Genomic DNA, 27,935 nt, shown 5'->3' with positions numbered 1-27,935 from the left:
TTCTTAGAACTGCACGCCTGTGGAATTGTCTTCCGTTTTCCTGCTTTCCAGCTGACTACAATATGGCTGTCTTCAAGTCTAACGTAAACAAGTTCTTGATGAGCCATTCCACTTGTTAACAAATTTACCAATTTCCATTACTAACGATTACTATATTGTCCAATTTCTACTGTACACTCTTTAACTCTTATCCTCAAATGACCTCTTGGCCTTAATAAGTGGTGATGCCTATGTAAAAAAAAAAAAGTCTTATGTACAACATGAAAACAAACTGAAATCTTAGGAATACCTCCATCATTCCAGTAATTAATAGAAACAACCAGACTCATGAAAAAGAATAAAAAAAAACTACCTCGCAAATATACCCGGTGAACCAAGTGCAAGAAAGATACAAACAATTTCACTTAAAGAGACAGAATCTTTAAAAAAAACTTAAAAAAATCTTTCGGTATAAACGTAGTTGTTGTTGAGCAACATACAAGATGATAATTTTGTTGGCATTCGTTTCTCTGATATCTTTCTATTAAGAATGCTTTCTGAAAGGATGTCGGGTATTTATGGGATGAACCACGTGAAGGTTATCAATATCCCTAAGTGGAAACGTTTCTGTGGAACAACCTGGATTCGAATTTGGTTCGCCCAGGTTGTCTGTCAGTCCGTGTTGGTAACCACTTAGTCACTGTAACCTCCCTTTGGAATGTATGAGATAATGGGTCAATGTCTGGCATCCGGTAGAATGCTCCATTCCTAACTAGAACAAAATAAAAAAATTATGTTCCACACGGTGTCTGCTTGACATGATGAAGAAACGTCTTTAGTCAGTTTTTATGAGGCATGGATTAGTGTTGGGGAGAGGGGACTTTTTTTTTTTTTTTTTTTTTTTTTTTGTCTGGGGAGAGTTTTAAAAGAGATGGGTAGGGACGGGGGAACTTGAAAATGGAGACAAGAATCGGTCCAATGAATGTTTTAGAATTTAGTAGCATTCAAGTCTTCTGCCACTAGAGAAGGTCAGAAATCCTTCCTTGGTGAACAATTAAATAATTTAGTGTCCCTTAAATCTGGAAGAGGGGAAGGGAGCGCTTGTTTTATAGACATTCCCCCACCCAGCACTGCATCCTACTCAGTTGAAAAAAGTTTTTGTTTTGTTTTCTGTGTGTGTGTGTGTGTGTGTGTGTGTGTGTGTCCGCGCACGCGTGCGCACGAGGTGGGATTTCCGGTTGCTTTTCTCGATTAGAGAGTGGCAGGAGGAGTATAAGAGAAGGGTAGTGTGTGTGTGTGTGTGTGTGTGTGTGTGTGTGTGTGTGTGTGGATAATGAAGGAGGAGGATATATGTGTGGGATAAAGAGGAGGAAGATATATGAATGCAGACAGAGGGGGAAGATGCTGTATGAATGCAGAGAGAGGGGGTGAGAAGTTTCTGTATAAATGCAGAGAGAGGGGGGAATATGCTGCATGAATGCAGAGAGAGGGGGTGGGAAGATGCTGTATGAATGCAGAGAGAGGGGGCAGATGCTGTATGAATGCAGAGAAAGGGGGGAAGATGCTGTATGAATGCAGAGGGAGGGGGGAAGATGCTGTATGAATGCAGAGGGAGGGGGGAAGATGCTGTATGAATGCAGAGGGAGGGGGGAAGATGCTGTATGAATGCAGAGAGAGGGGGGAAGATGCTGTATGAATGCAGAGAGAGGGGGGAAGATGCTGTATGAATGCAGAGAGAGGGGGAGAAGATGCTGTATGAATGCAGAGAGAGGGGGAGAAGATGCTGTATAAATGCAGAGAGAGGGGGAAGATGCTGTATGAATGCAGGGAGAGGGGGGAAGATGCTGTATAAATGCAGAGAGAGGGGGAAGATGCTGTATGAATGCAGAGAGAGGGGGAAATACGCTGTATGAATGCAGAGAGAGGGGGGGAATATGCTACATGAATGCAGAGAGAGGGGGTGGGAAGATGCTGTATGGATGCAGAGAGAGGTGGAGTATGCAAAAATAGTTGGATAGAGGGAGGGTAGAAGTGAGAGAGAGAGAGAGAAAAAAAAGAAGGAAGTGAAGGAGGCAGTCGGTAAATAATGTGCAAAACCGAAGTGTGAGTGAGATACGAAGAGGAAGAGGGTATACAAGTGTAGAGAGAGGGGTGAGAGAGATAGTAGACAATAGAATGGAAGAGAAAAAGGAGTGGGTGAAGGTGAATAGCGAATATGCAAAAGAAAGAAAGAAAGAAAGAAAGAAGAAATAAGTAAGTGGAAAGTGTGTGAATAAGAGATTGTTATTTTCATGGCAAGTGCTCGTCTGAGCTTCAATTTATGGCTCCCTTGCCAAATTTTCACGAAAAAAAATAAAAACACTCAACTAGCTACAACCATTTTAAACAATTTACCTCCACTCTCTGTGCCTAAATCTAAACACAGATTCCATGAACAGAGCTTTTTTCCCTAGAACTGCCCGCCTCTTCCTAGCCGATTACAATATCGTAGCCTTCAAGTCCAATGTAAACAAGTTCTTGTTGAGCCATACCCATAAATAATCAAATTCTACTCAATCTACACCATTAACGATTACTACACTACTACCTTACATTCCTTAACTCTTATCCTCGAGTGGCCTTTGACCTTGATAAGAGGTGACGCCTTTGTAAAAAAAAATAAAATTAAGAATAAAGATGAGATAGAAAGAGGGAAGTGTGAGGAAGAAAGAGATAGTATAAGATACACAGAGGGGGGTAGAAGTAAGATAGAGGGTGCGTAGTCGCCGTTAAAAACAATATCTCCTTCAAGAACGGTTATAAAATGTGTTTTCAATCGATATTTATTCAATACGGGACCAGTTTTCCTACCGAGCAAAATGGGACAAATTTTCTGTGTACGAGTTTTCCTAAATCCATAGATATATATATATATATATATATGACTACTTCATTTACTCTTACTCACATAAAATTAATATACGAAGGTATAGATTTATGCGTAAACTTTAAGTATTTACTTCAAAAGTGCTCAATACGTAGGTAGAGCTAGTTAGTAATTTATAAGATATATATGGCGATTAAGCTACACTGAATATTTGGCGTTTCATCCACTATAGGATTCGTCAGGCTTATGCGCGAATTCTGTGGTTGTTTCTCGTTTTTATATATGTTGAGGATTTTAGTTAGCCAATCAGCTTTCTAGTATCCACCGCGCCCCTTCCTATCAGCCAATGGGCATGCATTTTATCGAACAAAGGATCTGTTTTAGAACTAGGTTAGTGGTTTAATGCAGACGATTTTCCTCATTTCTGCTCTTTTTTTTATATATAAATATACATATGTGTACACACATACATGCACACACACACACACACACATATATATATATATATATATATATGTGGTCGTTTATGTATATTCATGTTTATTTAATTTATTTATTTGTTTGTTTTCTATTGTTTTTGTTAGTTTTAAAGCTATTTTGTATCGCTATCCTAGAGTAAGTTTTATTTTGTGAACACAATTATTTGCTATTTCTCGTCTACAGTTTAATAGATTTTGGGGTTCTTTAAAGTACAGGATAGCAAATTTTTCATGGAGGCATAATTTACATAATTTTTTAATGTACTTTTGTGGTCATAGTATCGGGTTTTGAAATCTAAGGAAGTCATGCCTACGTAATATTTCTTGTTATTCGGGTTTTCTTTCACAAATATAAAAAAAAAAAATAAAAAACACCATATAAAAACAACACTAGCGAATAAATACTGGGAACTCAAAGAAAGCGGACATTCGCCGGTAGTCGAATGGAAAATAATAAGACAAGCTACCACATGCAGACATTTAGATGACCCATGTAAATTATGCCTCCATGAAAAATTTGCTATCCTGGGACATTGCCAAGGCTGCTGCAAAGAAGGTAGGCTCCCTCTATCATGCTAGAAAAGTACTCACACCAGAGAGCATCTTATATCATTACAAAGCTAGAATTGGTTCATACATGGAGGGCTGGTGCATCTTTCACTGTTAGACAGAGTCCAAAAAAGAGTTTCAAATCTTATAGGTTATACACTGTTATCCAAGCTCCCACCTCTGTCCCATCACCACAATGTTGCATCTTTGTACCATTTTGACAAGTATTTTGATGGAATGTGCTCTGATGAACTCATAATGCTTGTGCCCCCACGATTACTCCAGAACAACCCGATAAGCAGCAAAATCCCACCTCTTCACTGCTAAGGTTCCTAGATGCTGGAAAATCTTCTACTCTAATTGTACCTTCAGTTTCTAGTGAAATGGGACCATAAATCGATGGCAACATTCAATGCTATGAAGACTAAGCTTCTTTCCTTTAACAATTAAAAATAACCTTCCCACCCACCAATTGCCATGACAAATAACCCTACTTAAGAGTTCATCTTTCAAACTCTTTAGCTTAGCATTCACAGGCAACATAAATTGCAACAGACATAGTGAGAACATTGCTAAGGCTGTTGCAAAAAAAGTGGGCTCCCTATACCATGCTAGAAAAATTCCTCACATCAGAGAGGATCCTATATTTTAGCAAAGCCACAATTCGCCCATGCATGAAGTGTTCTTGTTACGCCCATGCTGGTGCATCTCACACTTAGGGTGCATCTCACACTTAGGGTGCATCTCACACTTACGCTCGTAAAAATCTAAAATCTAATAAGTCACGCACTATCAACCAAGCTCCAACCTCTGCTGCAATTTTGCATCACTGTGTCTTTTTAAAAAAAATTTTTTTTATTACATTTTCACCCCAAACAAGGCACATTGCCACTTTGGTGTAGGGGGCTACTATCAGGGGCAACAACTGCTGGGTCACTATGTTGGGATTTGGGCAGCAAGATGTCGGTTCACGTTACACTTGAACTTCTGCATGTCAGTACAGTTAGGTAAGCAGGGACCTGGAATGGAATTCCAGAGTCTAGCGGTTCTGGGGAAGAAACTACTGGAGTAGAAAGATCTTTTACATCTAGGGATCTCTACTGTGTGGGGGTGGGATTTAGCTGCCTGTCAGGTTTGTCGAGGGTGTCTACGTCGTGGGGGCACAAGTGTCAGCAGTTCATCAGAGCATTTACCACTAAAATACTTGTAGAACAGGCAGAGGGATGCAACGTTTCGTCGATGGGACAGAGGCTGAAGCTTAGATGCCAGTTCAGGGCCTAGCAGATTGGCAACTCTCTTTTGAACCTTGTCTAGGAGCGAGAGACTAGCAACAGATTATTAATCTCTAGTTGTATATTAGTATTATTTATTTTACATAAATGCTATTTATTTTACAAGTACTTTAATGACATGTGCTCTGATGAACTCATAGCACTTGTGCCCCCTTGACATACATACTCATGACTAGAGCGATGACAACAGAATATTCTTATCATTGTTTTGACTCTCGAGTATATACCTGCCAGTTAATCAACCAAGAACCACATCACTCTATAAAAGCATGTAAGATATCAACGGATACACACTCAAGAGTCAAAATAATGAAAAGAATAAGCTGTTTTCCTAGCCCTACTCATGACTTACCCAACAAGCAGCAAAATCCCATCCCTTCACTATTAAAGTCCCTAAATGCTGAAAAGCCTTCTACTCTAATAGTTTCTTCCATCGGATTGCTAGACTTTGGAATTGCTTCCCAGTTTCCTGCTAACCTGATTCTACTAGCCTGCAGAAGTTGGAATGTAACGTAGAAGATATCTCGCTGCTCAACTCCCCATAGTTTCCTGTTAGACATAATCCTAAATATTAGTCCTTTACGTCCAAGTGGCAATATGCCTAGCTCAGGGTTAAAAAGAATAAATGTAAACTTAAGAGCTCTAGTTGTATATTAGTATTATTTATTTTAAAAAGAATGTACGTATATTTGGGCAGTCGGGTTCGATCCTGGCTTGAGGTAGTTGCTTGTCTAGCTGCACTGATGAGCTGTGAAACAGCAAAACAGTACTGTATGTGGATGACTATAATGCTCCCTACCTTGGGTTGAGCATACTGGTAAGTGATATATGAGAAATTTCCATTAGCGTATTAAGCGATGCTCTCTGTGTAAACAAATTGAGCTGAGGTATTTGGACCCTGCTCGCATAGCAGCAGCCAAATAGTGCAATGGTTAGAAGCTCTGACTTGTTTGGGTGGTCGGGTTTCGATCCTGGCTTGAGGTAGTTGCTTGTCTAGCTACACTGATGAGCTGTGAAACAGCGAAACAGTACTGTATGTGGATGACTATATTAGCGATACTTTTTTAATGAATTCAATTATTTATATAAAAGTGCATTTTTACCTAAATGCTAGTTAGGAATAATTTTCCCTTTGACCAATTTGGTACCCCCTAAATGGGGAGCGGCATATATGTATATATATATATATATATATATATATATATATATATATATATATATATATATATATGCACGTTTCATTAAATAGCACATACAACTCTTGCTTATATTTCTTGTAATCCTCCTTTTCTCTTTGTCGGACCATTTTCCAAACAATTTTTTCGAGTGAAAAAAGAAATTTCCCATAATCGCTAACGTTTTCGACCTCCATTGGCCATCCTCAGGCGAATAGTAAAAATGACAACCTTTATTCCCAGGTCGACGGTGTTTCAATGGTTCTGCTCTAGGCCCGTTGTTTTCCGTTGTGCTGCCCAACCTAGAAACCAAAGTTTTTAATATAATATCAAAACCATCCATCTACGTCAGGTACGAAGACGATATACTCTGATTAACGGAAAACTTAGACGAATTAATAAACATTAAAACCACTCTCAAAAATAATTCTATATTAAATTTCACACATGAAACAAATATAAACAATAGTATCACCTTCCTCGATATAGAAATAAAAGTCGACACCGATAAATTTATTACTCACCCATACAAAAAACTATCAGTAAGGAATCATGTCTTCTTAATTATAAAAGCGAATGTCCTGATAGATACAAAATAGCCGTCGTAAAAAATCTCATCTACAGAACTAAACGTAATTCTTCCACAAACGAAATATTCTATAAATCACGTTCGAACGTAAAACAAACTCTAATTAATAACGGCTTCCCAAACTACATAGTTGACCAGCAGATTAGACACTTTTTAACTACCATTAATAATAAGAACAATTAATAACATTAACATATATTATTGTAACCAGATGCATGAGAATTACAAATTAGACGAAAAAATAATAAAAGATATTGTACACAAACATGTCGTAACCATGGAAACAAACTCTAAAATAAGATTTATTATTTATTACAAAAAATTTAAAACTAGCCAATTACTAATAAATAATAACCCTACATCCGATGGCAGTATGCTGAAAACTAGAAATGCTGTGTACGTCTTTAAATGTCCCATAGGAGAATGTATCTCCAAAAATAATTCGTACATTGGCATGACTCGAACCAGCATCTCCCGTCGTTTAACATGCCACCTGTCTTCCCCGAAGAGTTCAATCTATCAGCATCTCATAGCACACCACACCCCTAAAACTGAATTTAGAGACATATTAATAAAAAACACGGCCATTTTAACTGTCTCATATTGCGAGGTGCGCCCCCCAATATTTGAGGCATTGTTAATCCACATTAATAAACCAACGATTAACCAGACGCAAAACGAAACAGAGGGCACGCTCAAGTGCTTTTGAGTATTTTAGTGATTTTAAGCGATTTTAATCGTCTTTTAATCGTCTTTTCATTTCATCTCGTTATTTTCATTTTTTATTTTTTATTTTTTACTACTCGCCTGAGGATGACCAATGAAGGTCGAAAACGTTCGCGATATGGGAAATTTCTTTTTTCACTCGAAAAAAAAAAAAAAAGTTCGGAAAATGGTCTGAAAAAGAGAAAAGGAGGATTACAAGAAAAACAAGCAAGAGTTATCTGTGCTATTTAAGGAAACGTGCATAAAAGAAAAAATGCTGCCTAAATATACTAATATATATATATATATATATATATATATATATATATATATATATTCCTGCACAATATATGAATATACACATCTCATAGACTCTCCAATCGATTTCGACGTATAAGGATAACTTTGTTAATTTTAACCGTGTGTGTTAGTCGCAGATGACATTTCAATCCAGCCAATAATCTACAAAGAAGTCGACAAATAGTTTAACTATATAATATTTATGCGTATTTTACGATCGGACAACACCGGGCAGTCTGCTAGTATAGCTATAAAAGTGAGTGCGTGTAAAGAAACTTCTCACACATAGTGAGATTTTTCTCTTCATAAAACACAGTGTGTTGCGTATAGAATTTACCATATTGCTTAATAAAAAGGTCATAATGATTAACGAACTTTTTTGCTTATTGTAGAAAATCAGCATCGAATCTTTTTTTAAAAAGATATAAATTAAATGTTTTTGAAAATCATTAAAACCATTCCTTCACTTTTGTCCAGATTATTTCCTTTGTTCCATCATGGTCTACTATACATATTATTATAGTAGGCCTACTATGGTCTAGTATACATAGTATTATAGTAGGCCTACTATGGTCTACTATACATAGTATTATAGTAGGCCTACTATGGTCTACTATACATAGTATTATAGTAGGCCTACTATGGTCTACTATACATAGTATTATAGTAGGCCTACTATGGTCTACTATACATAGTATTATAGTAGGCCTACTATGGTCTACTATACATATTATTATAGTAGGCCTACTATGGTCTACTATACATAGTATTATAGTAGGCCTACTATGGTCTACTATACATAGTATTATAGTAGGCCTACTATGGTCTACTATACATAGTATTATAGTAGGCCTACTATGGTCTACTATACATATTATTATAGTAGGCCTACTATGGTCTACTATACATATTATTATAGTAGGCCTACTATGGTCTACTATACATATTATTATAGTAGGCCTACTATGGTCTACTATACATAGTATTATAGTAGGCCTACTATACATAGTATTATAGTAGGCCATGGTTCCATTTAATCTTTATTAAAAAAGGCAAAAAACTATTATGTAAAATTTTATAACTTAGTACAATATTTGTGCAGCACACCATAATTTTTATTCGCTAAAAAATTCCATTACTAATCATGCTATACTTTTTTTTAATTATTTATGTCTTTGTTTCTGTACCATATATTATGGCCGCTACTACTGTGTGTGTGTGTACATACATACGCTATATATATATACATGTACACACATACGCAATATATACACGTGCGTACATACACAGTAATATATATATATATGTGTACACACTATATACGCAATAAATATATATGTGTACACGTATACACGTACGTACATACGCAGTAATATATACACACACACACGTACATACGCAATAAATATAATACAGATGCTAATAAATATAGTTACAAAACAAAGGATGCATTCTTGCTACGTCCACAAATTATATATATATATATATATATATATATATATATATATATATATATATATCTCATTCACTTGAAGACAAACACATAATGTCTACTGTCTGCCGCCATAATCTGATATTCTTTTGACAGATACTTTTAGAGCAGGACAAGCAAAGACAAATTTGCTTACACTCAGCGAACAATAACGTCATCGGGAGGACAGGGGCAGCGAGAGGTGAAGATACGATTGTCTAGCAGAGGGGGGGGGAGTGGGTGCCGACCCTAGATAAATATAAACCTGGACTCTATCACAGAACCGCATTTTTTCTTTCTTCCCCAGTCCCCTCCCTCGCCCCGAAATCAATTTTTCGTTATTATTTCCGTCTTTTTGTTTTGCAGGCTATATTGTATCAATTATCACTTATCGCCACAGACAATCTGATATTTGTTTCTCTCTCTTTTTTTTTTTTTTTTTTTATAAAAAAAAATAATATATTTTTAAATACTGATGGTGGTGGCGCCTAAGTGGTTAATGACACGGACTGAAAAGCTGGGTGTGCCAAGTTCGAATCCCGTTCGTTCCACACGAAAAAAACTTTCATCAAATCTGTGACATCCTGAAGAGGTAATTTAAAAAAAAAAAAATGGTTGACGACATTTATTGAGTGCTTTTATATCAGTATTGTGTGATTTTCGATTTTTGACGCCTCGCTTGTATAATAATACATCCAAAATATGCATTAATACAAATATCATATTTAAGCGTATTTTATGACCGGCTGTGCCGGGTCGGGTGGCCTGCTAATGTTTTTTTATATTTGCATGTATAGGATTCATTCCTAAACTAGTTAACCGATCATTAAGAATTTTTGAGCACTAGGCATAAAAGATGTAAATGTTAATTTAGTTTCATACAAAATGGGTTAAAAAAAAAAAAAAAGATTGCCAGCATGATAATTAAGATACTTCTGTTTTTTGTGAAATTTTAAAAACTAGCAGGACCTGTGGAAATTTAACAGAATGTGGAATATATTTAATCAACAATTATGCTTTGATAATGTTGATATCTTTTTGGATAGCGCAAAAAAAAAAAATAGTTTCTTGGACAGAAAAAACAATCATAGGCAGCAAATATGAGTTTATTAACATTTCTATGCAAATAGAATTGTATATAAAAACTAACCCAAATGAGATAAATTAATAAATACTCAGAAAGTAATATTGTGCTACATAGTTCAATACAAATAATAAAATAATATTGTAAGAGACAATCTTTAATATATTTATTCCGTCTAGCAAATATAGAAAACTAACCTGGTTGCCCGGGTGTTTGGAGTTGTGTTTTGGGAGAAAAAAGAATGGTAGTAGGTAGGCAGGCTCGAACCCGTCTTGAGAAGGAGGAAAAGAACATGAAAAAAAAACCCAAAACATGACGTTTTTGCTGTTGCGTCCATCGCCAAACCGGAAGTGTGTGCAGTCAGCACCAAGCCTATTTGGGTCTAACTGGCTTCCTCCAAAGGAGAAAGTTTCATGGGAGTATGAAATTCACAAGCGGTCCCCAGTCGCATGTATATCCCCATTAGGGGAGATGACGACGTCTTCCTACATACAGCACCTGGAATTGCCAAATTGGTCACCCATTTTAACAATGATCAAGTTCAATGTTGCTTAACTTCGGTGATCAGACGGGAACCGGTGTGTCAACATGATTATTATTATATAAACCAGAAGCGGCAAAGGTTTAAATTAAGGCTAATCAAAGTCAATGAAAAAGAGGGGGATGACTTTCGAAAATATCGGCGATAAAAGCAACCCCTCCATGTAGAAAAGTGACCAGCTGAGGGTGGAGGAATTAATGTTTTTAGCCAATTTTTCAATATTTGTTGTTTGAAGGGTTGAGTTTCAAAACGATACCAATCTCATGAAAATCTGTCGCCTCTGTCTAAAGTTTTAGGCAGATATACAAACATACATACATACATTTAAACAGACAGATGAGATTTATATATTATAGAAGACTAGCATGGGTGCCCGGCATTGCCCGGGTGTTTGTCGGTGTAAAAGAAAAAAGTTTTTGGAGGCCGGTAGAATCGAACTCGAAGCCTTGAGGCGAAGGTGTAAAAGAAAGTGTGAAAAACCCTAACATCTTACCGCTCGGCCACGACAGGACAGGAACTGAAAAGCGTTTTAATTTAACGATTAAAAATTTAAGTGACAGGTGCGTAAATTTAATGAGGTCAACATCACGCCATAGAGGACATTTTACTTCGGCTGCAAGAAAAAAAAATCTTTGATAGGTAGGTAGGCTCGAGCCGAAGCCTTGAGGTGAATAGCCTGATAACTTACTTTGACGCTACGAGGGCAGCGGAATTGAAAATGGTTGAAATTAAACGATTAAAAATTTAAGTGACAGGTGCGTAAATTTAATGAGGTCAAACATCACGCGATAAGAGAAACTTAACTTTGGCTGCAAGCCAGTTTCCCCGAAGACGTTGGAGAAAACCAGCTCCCCATAAAGAGGAGAGTGCCCAAATAAATAGCAATTGTCTGATATGACTGGTTTGGGCTGCATTGATCAAAGCTCATCGCTTTCTAGACGTCCCCGGCACAAGTGTCAGGGCGCTGCCTTTTCTACAGATTCAATTTTGCTTATATACGGAAAAGCAAAACAAACACGCTGAGATTTTTAAAAAATCGCGAAAATAGCATGTAAAAGTCGTCCAAATTAAAGATACACACGACCTCGTTTCGTGAATCAGAGATACCACAATCTAGAGAGTATATAAAAAGTTTTAAGAAACAGTGACCCCCACCCCTCTAAAAAAAAAAAAGCCTTTGACGGACATACACAAAATGTGCACACACTACCACACATTTTGCCTTTTATATATATAGATGATTATGGATGACTATAAGACATAACTTTAAAACTTCTTGTTTTTGTTTTTCTCATAAAATCTTTCCTGGATATATCAAATCCATTCATCACTCTGCTTCTCAGAAAATAAGTACTCTTTATCCCTCTAAAAAATAAGTACTCTCTATCTCTCTAAAAAAATAAGTACTCTCTATCTCTCTAAAAAGTAAGTACTCTCTATCCCTCTAAAAAGTAAGTACTCTCTATCCCTCTAAAAAATAAGTACTCACTATCTCTCTAAAAAAATAAGTACTCTCTATCCCTCTAAAAAATAAGTACTCTCTATCCCTCTAAAAAAATAAGTACTCTCTATCCCTCTAAAAAAATAAGTACTCTCTATCCCTCTAAAAAATAAGTACTCTCTATCCCTCTAAAAAAATAAGTACTCTTTATCCCTCTTAAAAATAAGTACTCTCTATCCCTCTAAAAAAATAAGTACTCTCTATCCCTCTAAAAAATAAGTACTCTCTATCCCTCTAAAAAATAAGTACTCTCTATCCCTCTAAAAAAATAAGTACTCTCTATCCCTCTAAAAAAATAAGTACTCTCTATCCCTCTAAAAAATAAGTACTCTCTATCCCTCTAAAAAATAAGTACTCTCTATCCCTCTAAAAAATAAATACTCTCTATCCCTCTAAAAAATAAGTACTCTCTATCCCTCTAAAAAATAAGTACTCTCTATCCCTCTAAAAAATAAATACTCTCTATCCCTCTAAAAAATAAGTACTCTCTATCCCTCTAAAAAATAAGTACTCTCTATCCCTCTAAAAAATAAGTACTCTCTATCTCTCTCTAAAAAATAAGTACTCTCTATCCCTCTAAAAAAATAAATACTCTCTATCCCTCTAAACTCTCACACCTGAGGCTATTCTCTATCTCTACTATCAGAAATACTCTTGTCATATTTTTGCAGGTGAATCTGTGTCCCATTTGAAAGTTCTAGATGAGTTGCAGAAAAGTATCTGTAATTTGATTGGCCCCATCCTTCCCTTCTCCATTGCAACCTCTCTTTCACAGACGTGATGTTGCTAGTCTGAGTCTTTTCTATAAATACTATTATGGCATGTGTTCTTCAGAGTTGACTGATCTGTTTCGCACTTCCTTTGTTGCAGCTCGTTTGACTCATTAATATTATGGTCTCCAGAAATTTGCTATTTTAATAACTCATTGTAATACAGTTTCCTATTCCAGTAGGTCCTGGATATGACCTTAGACTATATCTGATGGTGAAGCCTCAGCTTACGGGCTTTGGGGAGTGTGGAGCTACCCTTTAATTGCCATTGCTCCAAGGTCCACTCTAATCTGGAGTGGTAGTACCTGTTAGTGTCCCAACTATGCGTTAAATAGAAACCGACTTGAAAAAACAAAAAAAAAACCCAGATATATTCTATTAAAAATATTTTCTTCAAAATAACTGGATTCGGCATTAAATAACCTGAAAAGGGTTGATATGCCATAAAACAAAAACAACCGACCAACCTATTCCAGTAGCTTCTTTCCAAGAATTACAGGTTTGTGGAACTCTCTTTCGGCTGACTGTTTTCCTCCTGCCTATAACCTTTGTGTTTTCAAGACTAAGAACAATAGGCAACTTCTGTTTTCGTGATAATCATCTTTAGTTTCTTTAAACTCCTTACATGAAACGACTTTATGCCTTGTCTGGTGCGATCTCCATAAAAAATACAAAGAGAGAGATTAAGTCCTTTATAGCTATAAAAGGTTGAATATCATAAATTAATGATTTCAAGGTTGGACTGATCCCTTCTATACTATTAAACATTTTTGACCCCCACAATCTAGTCCCCTGCTGAGAAAAAAATCTAAGGATTATAAAGTCGGTCACGAAATAAATCAACCTTATGATTTTGTTGTTTGCGGCTCATTTAATCAAGTTTGGGCTTCCATTGTCCATCGAATAAAGGAATGACACAATTCCTAATGAACGAATTAGGAAACATTTAGTATTGTATCCTTTTAAATCAGGAGTCACAACTTGCACACACACGCACACACACACACAAACACACACACATATATATATATATATAATAAATGAATGAAAAAAGTCTATATTCCAAAGTTCATGATATTGACCATCTCACAATTTATTCCTTTAATTCTGTTGACAGTTACAATTCTTAGCAGTATCTGTTTTGTAGCACAAAATCAATCACTTAATTATTATATCAATCAGTGAATCTATTTTGCCCTTAATTCATCAGAAGAAATAGCGACAATCAATTCTATAGCAAGCCTCACTCTCCCCAATGGTTTACTTCTACTTGTGCAGCTGCCATTGCTCAAAGGTAGCATGTATACTGCAGATTTCACCGAGATAAGTCTAGTTCAAACAGACAAAAGTTTATAGAAGCTAGAATTAATTCTAAGAGAGAAATAGCGACAGCTAAGAGAGAATACACTGAAACCACCAGAAAACACATCAAAGCACAGAAATTAGGAACCTGTGATTTTTGGAAAATCTACAACAGTGTAGTAAATAATGGGCACTCAACAATTCCTCCACAATCAAACAATCATGAGTTTGTTTTTTTTTGGTTTTTTTTTTACATAGGCATCACCACTTATCAAAGCCAAGAGGCGACTCAAGGATAAGGGTTAAAGAGTGTACAGTAGACATTGGACAATATAGTAATCATTAGTAATGAAAATTTGGTAAATTTGATAACTTATATAGAACGGCTCATCAAGAACTTATTTACATTAGACTTGAACACAACCATATTGTAGTCAGCCGGAAAGCAGGAAAACGGAGGACAATTCCACAGGCGTGCAGTTCTAAGAAAGAAGCTTTGTTCATGGAATCTATGTTTAGGTTTAGGCACAGATAAAGAGTGGGGGAAATTATTGATAATTAGTTTTCTCTGCATCGAATGCATTAGTAAATAATTTATGTTGTAGCAAAAAATAGGTTCTGTGTTATATCGACGGACGATAAAGGCTAGCTGTTGTAGAAGTCATTTTTTTTCTATTCGTCTGCTATTTGATTAAACAAAACTGATTGCTTGCCATTCTCTATCTTTTATTTTATTTACACCTCCCACTCTCTCTCTTTCTCTCTCTCTCTCTCTCTCTCTGTAAACTAAAAGTTAATTTTTTTAAATATCCTAAAAATTTACAGAAAATCCCTTAATCCACGATTGCGCTATTCTTCGAGAGAAACAAGAGGACAAATAAAACAGGAAAGCCTAATTAACCACGCTTTACAAAGAAATTGGTTTCTTTTTTTATTAGTCCCCCCCCCTCCCACCGACAAAAGGGGTGGGTGAACCTGTAAATTAACCCTTGTCCGTTCGTTCGTCCTCACTTTTCTCAATAACTACGCCTTCGAATTTTTTGGAAATTTTGCTATGATATGAGTAAAAAAGTAACAGAATGGATTTTCCGGGAAAACTCTCCCCCCCCCCCTCCCCGTGGGTGTGCCGGTTAGGGTTAAAATGGCTAAAATTGATAATTTTGTGTTTATTAACAAGAAATTGATGACTTGGATTTTTATAAAACTTTCTGAAAAGTTGTAACTAACTGATCCCTATATAATTTTGTTTGTCTATACTTCGCGTTAACTCTTGGGTGTGTCCCAGGGGCTCTTTTAGGGTTGATAAAAACACTTCATTTTTGGGACTATTTTACCATATTTGCCCAAGATTTTCTGTGTATGTCTATTTAGCAGTTTTGCATGATGCTGAACTCAAATTTAAATATGTTAAGGTCTTGGGGACTTTTGGGGATAAATGGGGGGGGGGCAAATGATGAACTTAGTCATTTCTTTTTTTTTTATGGAGCAGAACTCCATGTTAAGGCCTAAAACTGCACCGTTTGTTCATTTTCACCAGGATTTGACATCCCCTGGGGATTTTGGGGCTAAATGGGAGGGGGGAAAAATGCTGAACTTAGTCATTTTTTATGCCTTGTTCACTATGCACTCACGGGGGACCATGCATGCTTCCCTTGTTCTTTCTTTTATATTCACATATTGTTTTCCCATCAATAATACAACACATGGTATATGTTCATTCATCATGAAACTATTCTCCCAGGCGTTACCTCTTACTTTGGTGGGGGGGGGCATAGAAGATTGGCTTTATGTGTCCGGCAGAAACAGATTAGTGTGTGAAGCTGAAGCTTGGATTCAAAAGCTATAATGTTCAATGTAACAGGGGAAAAATTGACTTTACTTTATTATATGGATTATGTCTTACCTGTTCAAGTACTGCAAAGGTGCTGTATCCATTTCGCCAGCTCGTACTAAAGGTGTCACTCTGAAAGATAAATCATAGATTGAATTTCTTGCTTACTGGCTTTTAATATACTAACTTGCATGGCTACCCAGCGTTGCCTGGGGTCATGAGCAACAAAAATAAAACACTTAAAATCTAGGTACCATCTTTCTTTTTAAACCTCTCTCTCCTTCAACACTTTCTCTTTCTATGTATATATATATGTATTTCTCGCACAACTATACCTCTTTTCCCGTCCCTCTCTCTCTCTCTCTATCCCTACATTCGCTTATGTAGACTTGTGCATACATGTATAGCTGTCTCTACGTGTAAATATATGCACAAATATTTATGTATGTGCATGTGTATTTGTTAGTATATATATATATATATATGCATGCGTTTATGTGTATATATATATGTATATATTTGTACATGTGAGTATTTGTTTGTATACGTATGTGTATGTACATATCAATATATAAATTAATAAAAAGGAGCGTTTCATTTCTGTCTCCGTTCAGTTGAATTTTGAAACGACGTTTTCGTTCTTTTTCAGAACGAGAAATAGCCGTTGATTTACAAATGAATTCATAGCGTCTCTCCTCATAACATCTTATATCCTTTAAATTTTTGTTCTCTCTTGGAATAAATAATATCCTTGGAATTCCAAATATTAGACAGTTAAAGACGCGTTTCTTCATTTTTATTTACTATTTAATTCTTAATTTTTCTTTTATGTGTGTATATGTACTGAGTGCATGTGCGTACTTATATGTATATGCTATCTTTTTTTAATTTTATTTTAATTTTTTTTTGTCAAACTCATTTAATCATACCCATCACCATCATCATCGTCCTGATCATTGAGTATTTATGACTTTTGGAATGCTCCTTCATGTGTATTATGTGTACGTATGTATATGCATGTATATGTATATGTGTATATGTCTGCTTCTACGTGTGTATGTTTGCATGTGTGTGCACATGCATATGTATGTTGGCATACATCTGTATGTATGCATGTGTTTATTTCCATATGTGTATGGGGTGGAGAGGGCTTCCGTAAGCTGTGGTGAAGGCAACCCCTCTAGGAGAAGCAAATCTCTGATTTAAAAAAAAACAAAGTGGGAGACCAGTACCCACATTAAGCTGGTTTGCAGTTTGACTTGTTGCTGGCTATCTTGCTCTTGCTTGTTGCTGGATGTCAATATTTTGAACCGAGAGAGAGATTTAGATGTCGTACAAAGCTAAAACTCTGTAACATCATCTTTGTATAGATACTCCCTCAGGCATTTGTCTATAAAAAAAAAAAATAGTCCTGTGGCGATAAAAAAGCTGTGACGTGTGTAGGCCTGAAATGCTGGATGCATGTAACAATTGATCTGCCATCATTATATGTATCTATGTATATATGTATGTATATGTGTATTGATATATATACATGTGTGTGTATATGTATGTATATCTATGTCTACATGTATGTATATATGTTTGTGTGTGTATGTATATACATTTATATATGTTTGTATGCATATATATGTGTCTGCGTATGTATGCATGTGTATGTATGTATATGTACGTGTATATGTGCATGTGAATGTATGTGTGTATTTGTATGAATGCATATATATGTATGTGTATGTATATGTAGGTAAGTGTATGTATATATATGTGCATATGTGTATGTATATGTATGTATATGTATGCATGTGGGTATGTATATGTATGCATGTGTATTATGCATTGTGTATGTATATAGATATATATGTGCATATGTTTATAGATGCGTATATATATGTATGTATGCGTGTATACATTTATTTGCATCGATGCCAATGACCATCTTCTGTATGTTTGCACGTGTGTATGTATGTGTATGTATGTATGTATATATGTGTGTGATATGATGGGTGTACGTGTATGTATGTGTGTACATGTATGTATGTGTGCTTGCGTGTATATATATGTATACCAATGACCGTCTTCAGTGTCATGACTGCTAGAGCATGTGAATTCACCGGCAGGACTAAATAAGTCATTTTCAGGCTCATGAACTTTCAGTGTCAGAGGGAGTGGCACTCGTCTGACAAGACGTTGCAATCATCATATGTATATGTATTCAAAACTGACGTGGCACCTTCTAATTGGCTATACTTCCTCCTCCTCTTCCTTTTCCCTTTCCCCCCTGCATGCTCATCACTTTCACTACACCGATGAAGACTGAAGGATCAGTCGAAAATTATGTACTTGTAAAAAAAGTTTTTTAATTTTTTTTCATAATATTATTTTGTATTCCTCCACGTCACCAATTGAAAACGAATAAAGTTATAAGCTTTTATACTTTTTGTATTCTTTTTTATACATTTTCATATATATTGAAACTCCATGGAATAAAGAACCTTTTACCTTTATTTCGTGTTCCTTGTTTTGAATAAAATATTATAAATGTGCATGCGTGAACGTGTGTGTGTGTGTGTATATACATGCATATATAATACTTGTATGATTTTTACTTCCTAGAATATAAATCAGAATAAGGATTCTAAACATAAGGTGTAGTCTCATAATATCTTTATTTTAATCTTCGTACTGGAGGATAAAATTATTGCAAAACTATTCTGTTCTGTTCAGGGAATTCATTTTACACATTTCCTGTGATGAGTATTATATATGATGTGTGTGTGTATATATATATATATATATATATATATATATATATATATTACTGTTAGGTCATGTCATATGCTACTGATACCATCTAACCCAGTACTACCTGCCTCATGGTCGGGTCATCGGCGACTAAACTGGTTCCCCCACCAGACTTGTTTGGTGAGGAGGGCGGCTAGTCTCCCTGAAGGATTAAAAACAAGACCTTCCAAAGGGCGAATGAACTCTTTTCTGGGTCAACGGCCAACTAGCACCGTGTATATTTGTGTGTGTGTATATGTGTATTGGGGTGGAGAGGGGTCCCGTAAGCCGTGGTGAAGGCAACCTTTCTAGGAGAAGCAAATCTCTGATTTAAAAAACCATAAAGTGGAAGACCAGTACCCGCATTAAGCTGGTCTGCAGTTTAATTTGTTGCTGGATCTCAACATTTTGAACCGAGAGAGAGACTTAGCTGTCGTACAAAGCTAAGACTCTGTAACATCATCTTTGTATAGATACTCTCTCAGGCATTTGGGCTCCTGAATTTTAAATGTTTGAGGGAGTGGCACTCGTCTGACAAGACGTTGCAATCATCATATATATATATATATATATATATATATATATATATAGGATTAAGGTTAGAGGTGTTCAAAAGTTGGGACTAATGAAGACAACAAGGTTGTTAAATAGTGCTCAATAAAAAGAGCAAAATATTTTTTTATTATTATTTGAGGGTAAATAGTTACACATGGTCGCTACAAATAGCCATCTGTTTCAGTCAAAGAGACTTCCCCAGGCGACCTAGAACCTCTCGATGCCAAAAAGAAAAATCTTTCCCATTTTTCTTTTTGGTGTTGAGAGGTTCTAGGTCGCCTGAGGAAGTCTCTTTGACTGAAACAGATGGCTATTTGTAGTGACCATATGTAACTGTTTATCCTCAAATAATAATAATAATATATATATATATATATATATATATGCATGATTCGTAAAACTGAATAGACGTTTTTAGTCTAATAATTTGATATTGGATCCTTTCCATTTTTCGTATTGTAGTTTTTACTTCAGGAGAGAACTGGCTGATGTAATAACCATAACTTTAATTTGTCCAAGTACTTTCAAATCCTTCCGGATTTATCTTCAGAGAATAAACTGGTTGGATTTTTATTATTTACTAGGGGGGGGGGGTACCCGGCGTTGCCTGGGTGTTTGGAGGTGTGTGTGGTTTTGGGTAAATCAAAAGTCCGGGGAGGGGGGGGGTTAAAATAAAAAAAAAAGTTTTGGTAGGTAAGTATGAAGATTGAACCCGAACCCTTGAGGCAAAGTTGGAAATTAAAGTGTGAAAAAAAAAACGTGCGACGTTAACCACTAGTCCACAGCGAAATACTAACGGAAACATGTTTGAATTTATTTAATTACTTAGGATTGGCAGGTGCACGTTTTAATGACTTAATGAGGTCAACTTTGACTGCAGGGTAGTATTTTATTTACTGCGGGAATGCTTTTTTTATTTTTATTTTCCCAAGATGTTGGGGGGGGGGCAAAACCAGCTCCCCATAACAAGGGGATTGTCCAAATTGAATAGCAATTGTCTGATATAAGGAAAATATTTCCACATTGATCAAATCTGATTGCTTTCGGACATTTCCGGCGATTGCGACCGGAAAAATACCGCCAGAATTAGTGTCGCTTTTATTATATGAAAAAGCCTAATCCACATGCGACTAATGAAAAATGTTGAATACTTATCTTTTCGAAGTCGAGCAAATTAAATAGACAGGCGATCTCCGTTGTTAACTCGTAGATATTATACAAACATTATAGGTTACATATGTGCATACATTTTCAGTGAAGTCTCAATTCAGGAACAACACTTCATCAGGTCAAAAAAAGAATTGATATTGAAACGGTGTTGAGACCACATTGGTTTTATAAGATACTAGCCTGGGTACCTGGCGTTGCCCGGGTGTTTGGAAGTATGTGTTTAACAAAAAAGAAAAGAAAGTGGTAGTAGACAGGCAGGTTCAAATCCGTACCACGAAGGAGGAAAAGAACATGAAAAACAAAAAAAAAACATAACGTCTTTGCCGTTGCATCCATCGCCAAACCGGAAGTGGCGAAGGTTTAAATTAATTATTTTTTGGTCTGATGAGGTGGTCTCCTTGAATTGGGATTCCACTGAAACATGTCTGTACATATGTAATCAATAATGTTTGTATAATAAACAGATATATATTTATAATATAAATTACTGTATGTGGATGACTATAATGCTCCTCACTTTGAGTTGAGTATATTGAGAAGTGATACATGAATTACCATTAGCATATAAGCGACGCCCTTTGTGCAAACAAATCGAGCAGAGGTATTTCGGACGATGTCAAAACATCGTTAAATTCACTACTCGTTCAGCAGCCGCCAATAGCGTAATGGTTAGGAGCCTTGACTGCCGTACAGACGGTCGGGTTTCAATCCTGGCTTGAGGTAGTTGCCCGTCTAGCCGCACTGATGAGCTGCGAAACAGTACTGTATGTGGATGACATATATATATATATGACTACTTCATTTAATCCCATAAATTAATATACGAAAATATAATCTTATGCGTAAATTTTAAGTATATACTTCAACAGTGCTTAATACATAGGTAGAGCTAGGTAGTAAGTTATAAAACTTGCCATGTATATTTTTATAACTTTATATATATATATATATAATTTATTTATTATTGTAGTTAGGGCATAAGTAACGGAGTACCTATTTATTTATATGCCTGTTTCGTTTCACATAAAACAATACTGACCTTCGTTCAGCTCTTCGACATATTGATCTGGCCATATGAAGAGAGGAAGCAGCTTTCCCACCAGACTAAAAGCAAAAGACAAAAAACTGTTTTTATTTTAATGAAAATTAAAATTTACAATTCATAAACAATTTTGATATTCTGGTTCAAATATACAAAAAAAATATATCACATTTTGAAACTGGCCTATCCTATATTTCTTTGCCTTGCAGCAAAGAAAGTAAGAAATGTTAACAATATATAAAAAAAAAAAAAAAAAAAAAAAACTCGTATGAATGGTCAACCACCTGACAGTCAATATGAACCTGTATCACAACAGATAAAGTGCTAGGTATAAATAATCTTTCATTTAAAAGGTTTTAATCTGCTTGTACGTCCAGCTAAAACTTGAAAAATATGCAATAAACATCTATAAAGTTGGTATTTATTTAATCAACGTAACCCAGGATATATAATATCTAAAATAAAAAAAATAAATAAAAATGGTCAAGGATGTGAGTTCATATAGAAATGTTTTAATTTGAATAAAATTAGATACGCATAAGGAGCGCTTGAAAGCCAAATCACAACGTAATATTAGGAAAATAAACAAACATTTTACTTGTTTACATCATAGCAAGGAAGAAGAAGAAAAGAAAAAAGAAGTAGCAAAACAACACACTGAAGATGGAGTATACCTCTGAAATATATTTCTCATAAATTTCAAACAAGTAAAATATTTGTTTATTTTCCTAATATTATGTTGTGATTTGGCTTTCAAGCACTCCTTACGCATATTTTATTTTATTCAAAATAAAAATTGATTATTTGAGGATCAAATGATCACTTATATTATTTAATGTTATTAAGATGTACATACGTCTTTTAACAGAAAGGGAAGTAACTCTGCTTTTTTTTTACAAAGTTATTTGTATAACACCGATTCGACTTGTGTGTGTGTATATGTACAGAAAGATGAATGGGGTGGTCAAAGAAGAAAGAGGGCGGGTAGAGGAAAGAGAGATGGAATTATGCAACATTTTTATTCCAGGCAATGTCCACTAGCTCTGCTAGTTTATTATATAATTGTCTGTGTAAATGTTTGTATGTTCAGTTAAAAGTCAAAAACTAAAAAACAAACACCCACAAAGTTGGTACATTCTCGATTGGTGCTGCCCTGAATGAATAATATCTGAAATCAAAAAAAGAAAATTATTCATTCTCTGAGGGTCAACTACATCGGTTTTCATCAAGGGTGGGGCTGCTTTTCACTGTTACTAGGTACTAATTTGGAAAGAAAACGTATACTAATTCCACAAGAGTTGTCTACGTATATGTTCCTCTAGAGAGGAATGGGCTGGGCGAAAGAGAAAGGGGGAGAGAGGGGAGAAACGGGGTAAGGGAGAAAGGGATAAAGAAACAGATATAGAGAGATAGGGATTTTTAGGTACTTATGTGATGTTGCCTCGGCATATCTTGACGGCTTATGCAAACCGCTGGAATATATCAAACACTGAACAAATTTTAAAACATTTGAAAAAAAAAGAAAAGAAAAGAGCAATTATCATATAGTAATTATGTTTCTAATTTTTTAGCTGAGGATTCGTTATTTATATATTAATAATTTGAATTCATCAGCCTACTGTTCTCATCTTGAGTGTCATTTTCACAACATTTCGGTCAATGTAACCTCCGGCCTTCTTCAGGTGTATTTATACTAGCACTGTCTGCAAGGACCCATGGTACAGTGGTTGGAGTACTTGGAAAAATCAATTGTAAAAGTGGTATTCTCCTGAAGGTTGAAGGTTCAATTCTCAGTGTGGGCGACCAAAAAATACAATTGCGAATTATTTAGGACTTTTATCCAGTCATGGCTGACGGAACGAGAGCATGTTATTCCTGTAAAGTAAATAAAGGGTTCTGTTTGAAATTCCATCCAAATTCCTGAGTTTGACAGAAACATTCCCTAGTTTGGCAAGATATGATTATTTATTTGTCCATGTAAATGGTTGTATGATCAGTTAAAAGTCAAAAACAAAAAAACAAACACCCACAAAGTTGGTACACCTGAAGAAGATCGGAGGTTACATTGTCCAAAACATTGCGAAAATCAAACTCAAGATGAGAACGGTAGTTCGATGAATCCAAATAATACGAATTATTGTATTGAAATTATGAAGAAAAAAAATTGAAGTACAATTAATGAAAATATAGCATCAACCTACCGTAATTTTCATGAATATTTTTGTTTTAAATAAAAACAAATTTTCTGTTTGGTAAGAAAATAATTTGTTTTGTTTTGTTTTGTTTTGTTCTACCATATTCTTTACATAAGCTGTCAGTAAATGCAGAAGTACAGGTTTTTGATACAAATGTTATATTTTTGCTCCGGGCAACTCCAAGCAGCCCTGCTAGTTATTTTTAAATGACAGTCTTCTGGAGGTTGAAGATTCAGTACAAGTGACATAAAGACATTACTTATGACTCAGACTGAGTGTTGGGGACGTAAAATCGACTCAAGCTTTTACCTCTCTCTAGTTGAAATCGTCTACAGTTTTTACTGATGTGTATCAACGCAAATGTATATTTTGACGATAAAAAAAAATAAGCTGAGCATGCAAAGTGAAATTTACCTTCACCATTACTAATGCTTGTGCAGAATTAAAAAAAACCAAAAAAACCCAAGTCGTGGTTATTGAGAAAAGTAAGAATGGATGAACGATTTGGGGCAATTTTGCCCCTATAATGCTTCCTAGAGGGACAACCAAAGTTATCCTGGAAAATCCATTCTGGCAAAAATTTACTTTCACCGTGATTAATGTTTGTGCAAAAACTTTTAAAAATCCAAGGAGTGGTTATTGAGAAAAGTACGAACAAACGAACAGGAGTGAATTACTAGGTCCAATCCTTCCTTTGTTGAGGGACCAACAATAAAAGGTATCTCTTACTTCAGTGGTTCCTGAAATTTTTTTTTACATGATTGAGCGCTTTCAATCCGTGCAACAGACCTATCAAAAAAACTCAGTATTTTCTATTCATTCAAATAAAGTTTGAAAGCTAGGTTAGGATTCGTAGAAAGGTGTCTTTTCATCTAACTTGAAAACATTGCTTCATTAGATAAGGTTTGGCTGCATACAAAATTGAAAATATTTTACAATTTAAACAAACGATTTTTTTTTTTTTTTTCGCAAATCGAAATTGCTCCAGACAGAACATGAAACCACTGGATGTAATAAGCTAAAAAAAAAAAAAAAAAAAAAAAAAAAAAGGGACTTCAAGGTCAAAAACTTGTCAACGATAGCTGTTAGATGCATTAGATTCGGACACACAAAACAGCAATTCTTCTCACTTTGTCAGAAACGTCGCTCATGGAATGTGAGAACGAAAGGACAAAATAAGAGAAGCGAGAATTACTTGACTACTGAATTCGAATCCAAGATTCATTTTCTACTCACCATTATATAACATTTGAGTCAGTCTTTTTTGAAGCATCAATATTGGGTAAATTAATAATATGTGAGTTAATATTTATTAGTACTAGTGTTGGGACGATTAATCTGAATCGAAACTTTTTGGGGTATCAGTTTCGGTATTGGAAAAATTTGTGCCTATTTTCCGATGCCATAAACGATTCCTTTCATTATCTTTTTTTTATTTTTAATTTGATTTTGTTTAAAACACAATCTTCCGCTGTTGTTAGTAATAATAAAATAAATATTCATTGATTTCTACCAATAAAATTAAAATCTATGCATTTTCCACACAAATGTGTTTTTACGTTGGAGAAAATATATACCCATTCAACAAGAGTTTTTTACGGTAATCATGAAAAACTGTTATAGTTAAATATTCAGAGATTTATAAAGAATCGAAATCGGGAAAATATTCGATTAGTCACACCACTTAGAACTGCACGCCTGTGGAACTCTGTTCCGTCTGCCTACTTCCCACCTGACTACAACTTGGATGTGTTCAAGTCCAACGTTAACAAATTCCTAATGAACTGCCCCCTTAAGTAAACACTTCATCAAATCTCCACACTAACGTAATGTACTTGCAATAACCCTTATCCCTGAGTGGCTTCTGGGCCTTGATAAGTGGTGACCACTGTATAAAAAACCCCCCAAAAAAAAACACTAATTAGTACACTGTTTATAATGATAGAAAAACTGTTTTCCTATAATAACCTATTACTTCAGCCTATAACCTCTTTGCAGCACACCAGTTATCAATGTGCCATGGCATGATGGTTGGGAACCACTGGTTTAATTAAAAGTGCTTATAATTCTTCATTTCGTATGTGTGATCGGTCAAATATTGAAATTCTTAATAAAGTTCACAATCCTTTCTACAATCCAACCGTGTGTAATACAAATAATCTTCAGTTCATGCTTGAGTTGTCCACCAAGCTTCTGCCCTGAGTGCCCAACAGTCTTTGTGTTATCAACATTCAATGACAAGCACACTTGGAAACCACACGCAAAATTTTAGGAGAATAGAAAGTGAAGCCGCCTTGTAACTCTCAACTTCCCTTATTTTGTCCTTTAGTCCTCCCATTCCATAAACGATGCTTCTGGCAAAAGAGGAAGAACTGCTGTTTTCTGGGTTGGAATCTATCCAGCTAACACTTATCACTTATCGTTGGCTAGTTTTTGACCTTAAAGCAACATTTGTTGTTTTTTTTTTTTAGCTCCTTACATCAAGTGGTTTCCTGCTTTGTCTAGAGCGATTTCCATTTTAAAAATATGGGCAATAACTCTGGTGTACTTCCCTCTTGGCACTAGCCTGATTTTCGGTCGGGTGCCCTTCTTCTTTGCAGGAATAGGTTATTTTTTTGATAGGTATAATCTTTGAGATAATCCCAGAGATAAAATCAGACGGAGGGGGTTATGGACCTGTGAGTGTGAAGCACATTCAGGATCACACAACCTACTGATGAGACAATCATCAAAGTGACCTTGCATATCATTAAATGTCGATAAAACAAAGGCTGTTGGACATCCATGACTGTAACTTGGTGGACAAGTCAGGTGCAGGCTGAGGTTTTACCAAGTAGGTCTAAGTATTCATTTTTTTTTTATCAAGACTAAGAGCCACTCAATGATAAGAGTTATTTGCATAGAAATGGTCGTCCACTGAAGAATGAGGAACACTATGAGAGTACTAACATTGATCAATGGTATAAACTGCGTTTGATTACTTACTAACGGGGGTACTCGGCATTTCCCCAGGTGTCTCGAGGTGGTATAGTAAGGAACCCCAGGAGGCGTTAAAAAATTTAAAAAAAAAAAAAAATGGTAGTAGTAGGGGGGGGGATCAAAACAATCGTAGGCGGCTCGGGTGGAGAGAGATGTTAAAAGAAAGAAAGTGGGCAGGCAGGCTCGAAAAAGAACGTTAAAAACACTGTAACGTCTTAGTCGATGCGTCCATGGCGAAACCGGAAGTCGTGAGCATTGGAATTAAGCGTAGTCAATCTAATGGAGACGATGACTTGCGAAAATGTCGACGAAAAAAGTGACCCCCTCCTTGCAGAAAACGGCTGAGTTGAGGATGAAGGAATTAATGTTTTGGCCAATTTTTCGATATTTGTCGTCCGAGACGTCGAGCTTCAAAACGGAACCCAATTCGGCAGGATCACGTCTATCGAAAGTTTTTAACAGACATGCATACACAAACAGACATTTGAGATTTATATAATAGACGAGGCCGTTTGTGACAAAAATTTGGTGACATTGGATTTGTAGATGACTAAGTTGCAATAAACAGGGAGGCAATCCTGCAGTAATGTGTTTCACAGGTGGGGTGCCCTTAAAAAGAAGCATTGCCTATAGAAACTCCTTCTGACGTTATGCTCTTTCTGTTGTGATTGAGGGATTAGTTTTTGCTGTGAATGTCTTACAAGAGGAACCAAAGATTTGAGCTCAGTCGAGCACCATTGAAATGTAGAGTAAAGAGACTAGTAATGTCTCTTCTTTCT

At 35.7% G+C, this 27,935-nt stretch overlaps 1 protein-coding gene across 1 annotated transcript in view; it reads right to left on the bottom strand.

Moving 5' to 3' along the window:
* Positions 1-27,935, bottom strand: part of LOC145255623 (corrinoid adenosyltransferase MMAB-like) — a 168,660-nt gene that overhangs the window by 4,229 nt on the left and 136,496 nt on the right. The window contains exons 7-8 of the mRNA XM_080114144.1: positions 21,980-22,044; positions 16,507-16,566 (exon numbers count right to left, since the gene is read on the bottom strand). Of these exons, the coding sequence (XP_079970270.1) occupies positions 16,507-16,566; positions 21,980-22,044 (125 nt within the window). The remainder of the gene's footprint in view (positions 1-16,506; positions 16,567-21,979; positions 22,045-27,935) is intronic.

The sequence above is a fragment of the Euprymna scolopes genome, chromosome 31, assembly GCF_053919585.1.
Source record: "Euprymna scolopes isolate OS-2025 chromosome 31, ASM5391958v1, whole genome shotgun sequence".
Classification (NCBI taxonomy): domain Eukaryota; kingdom Metazoa; phylum Mollusca; class Cephalopoda; order Sepiida; family Sepiolidae; genus Euprymna; species Euprymna scolopes.
This window is presented reverse-complemented; position numbering and strand designations above follow the sequence as displayed.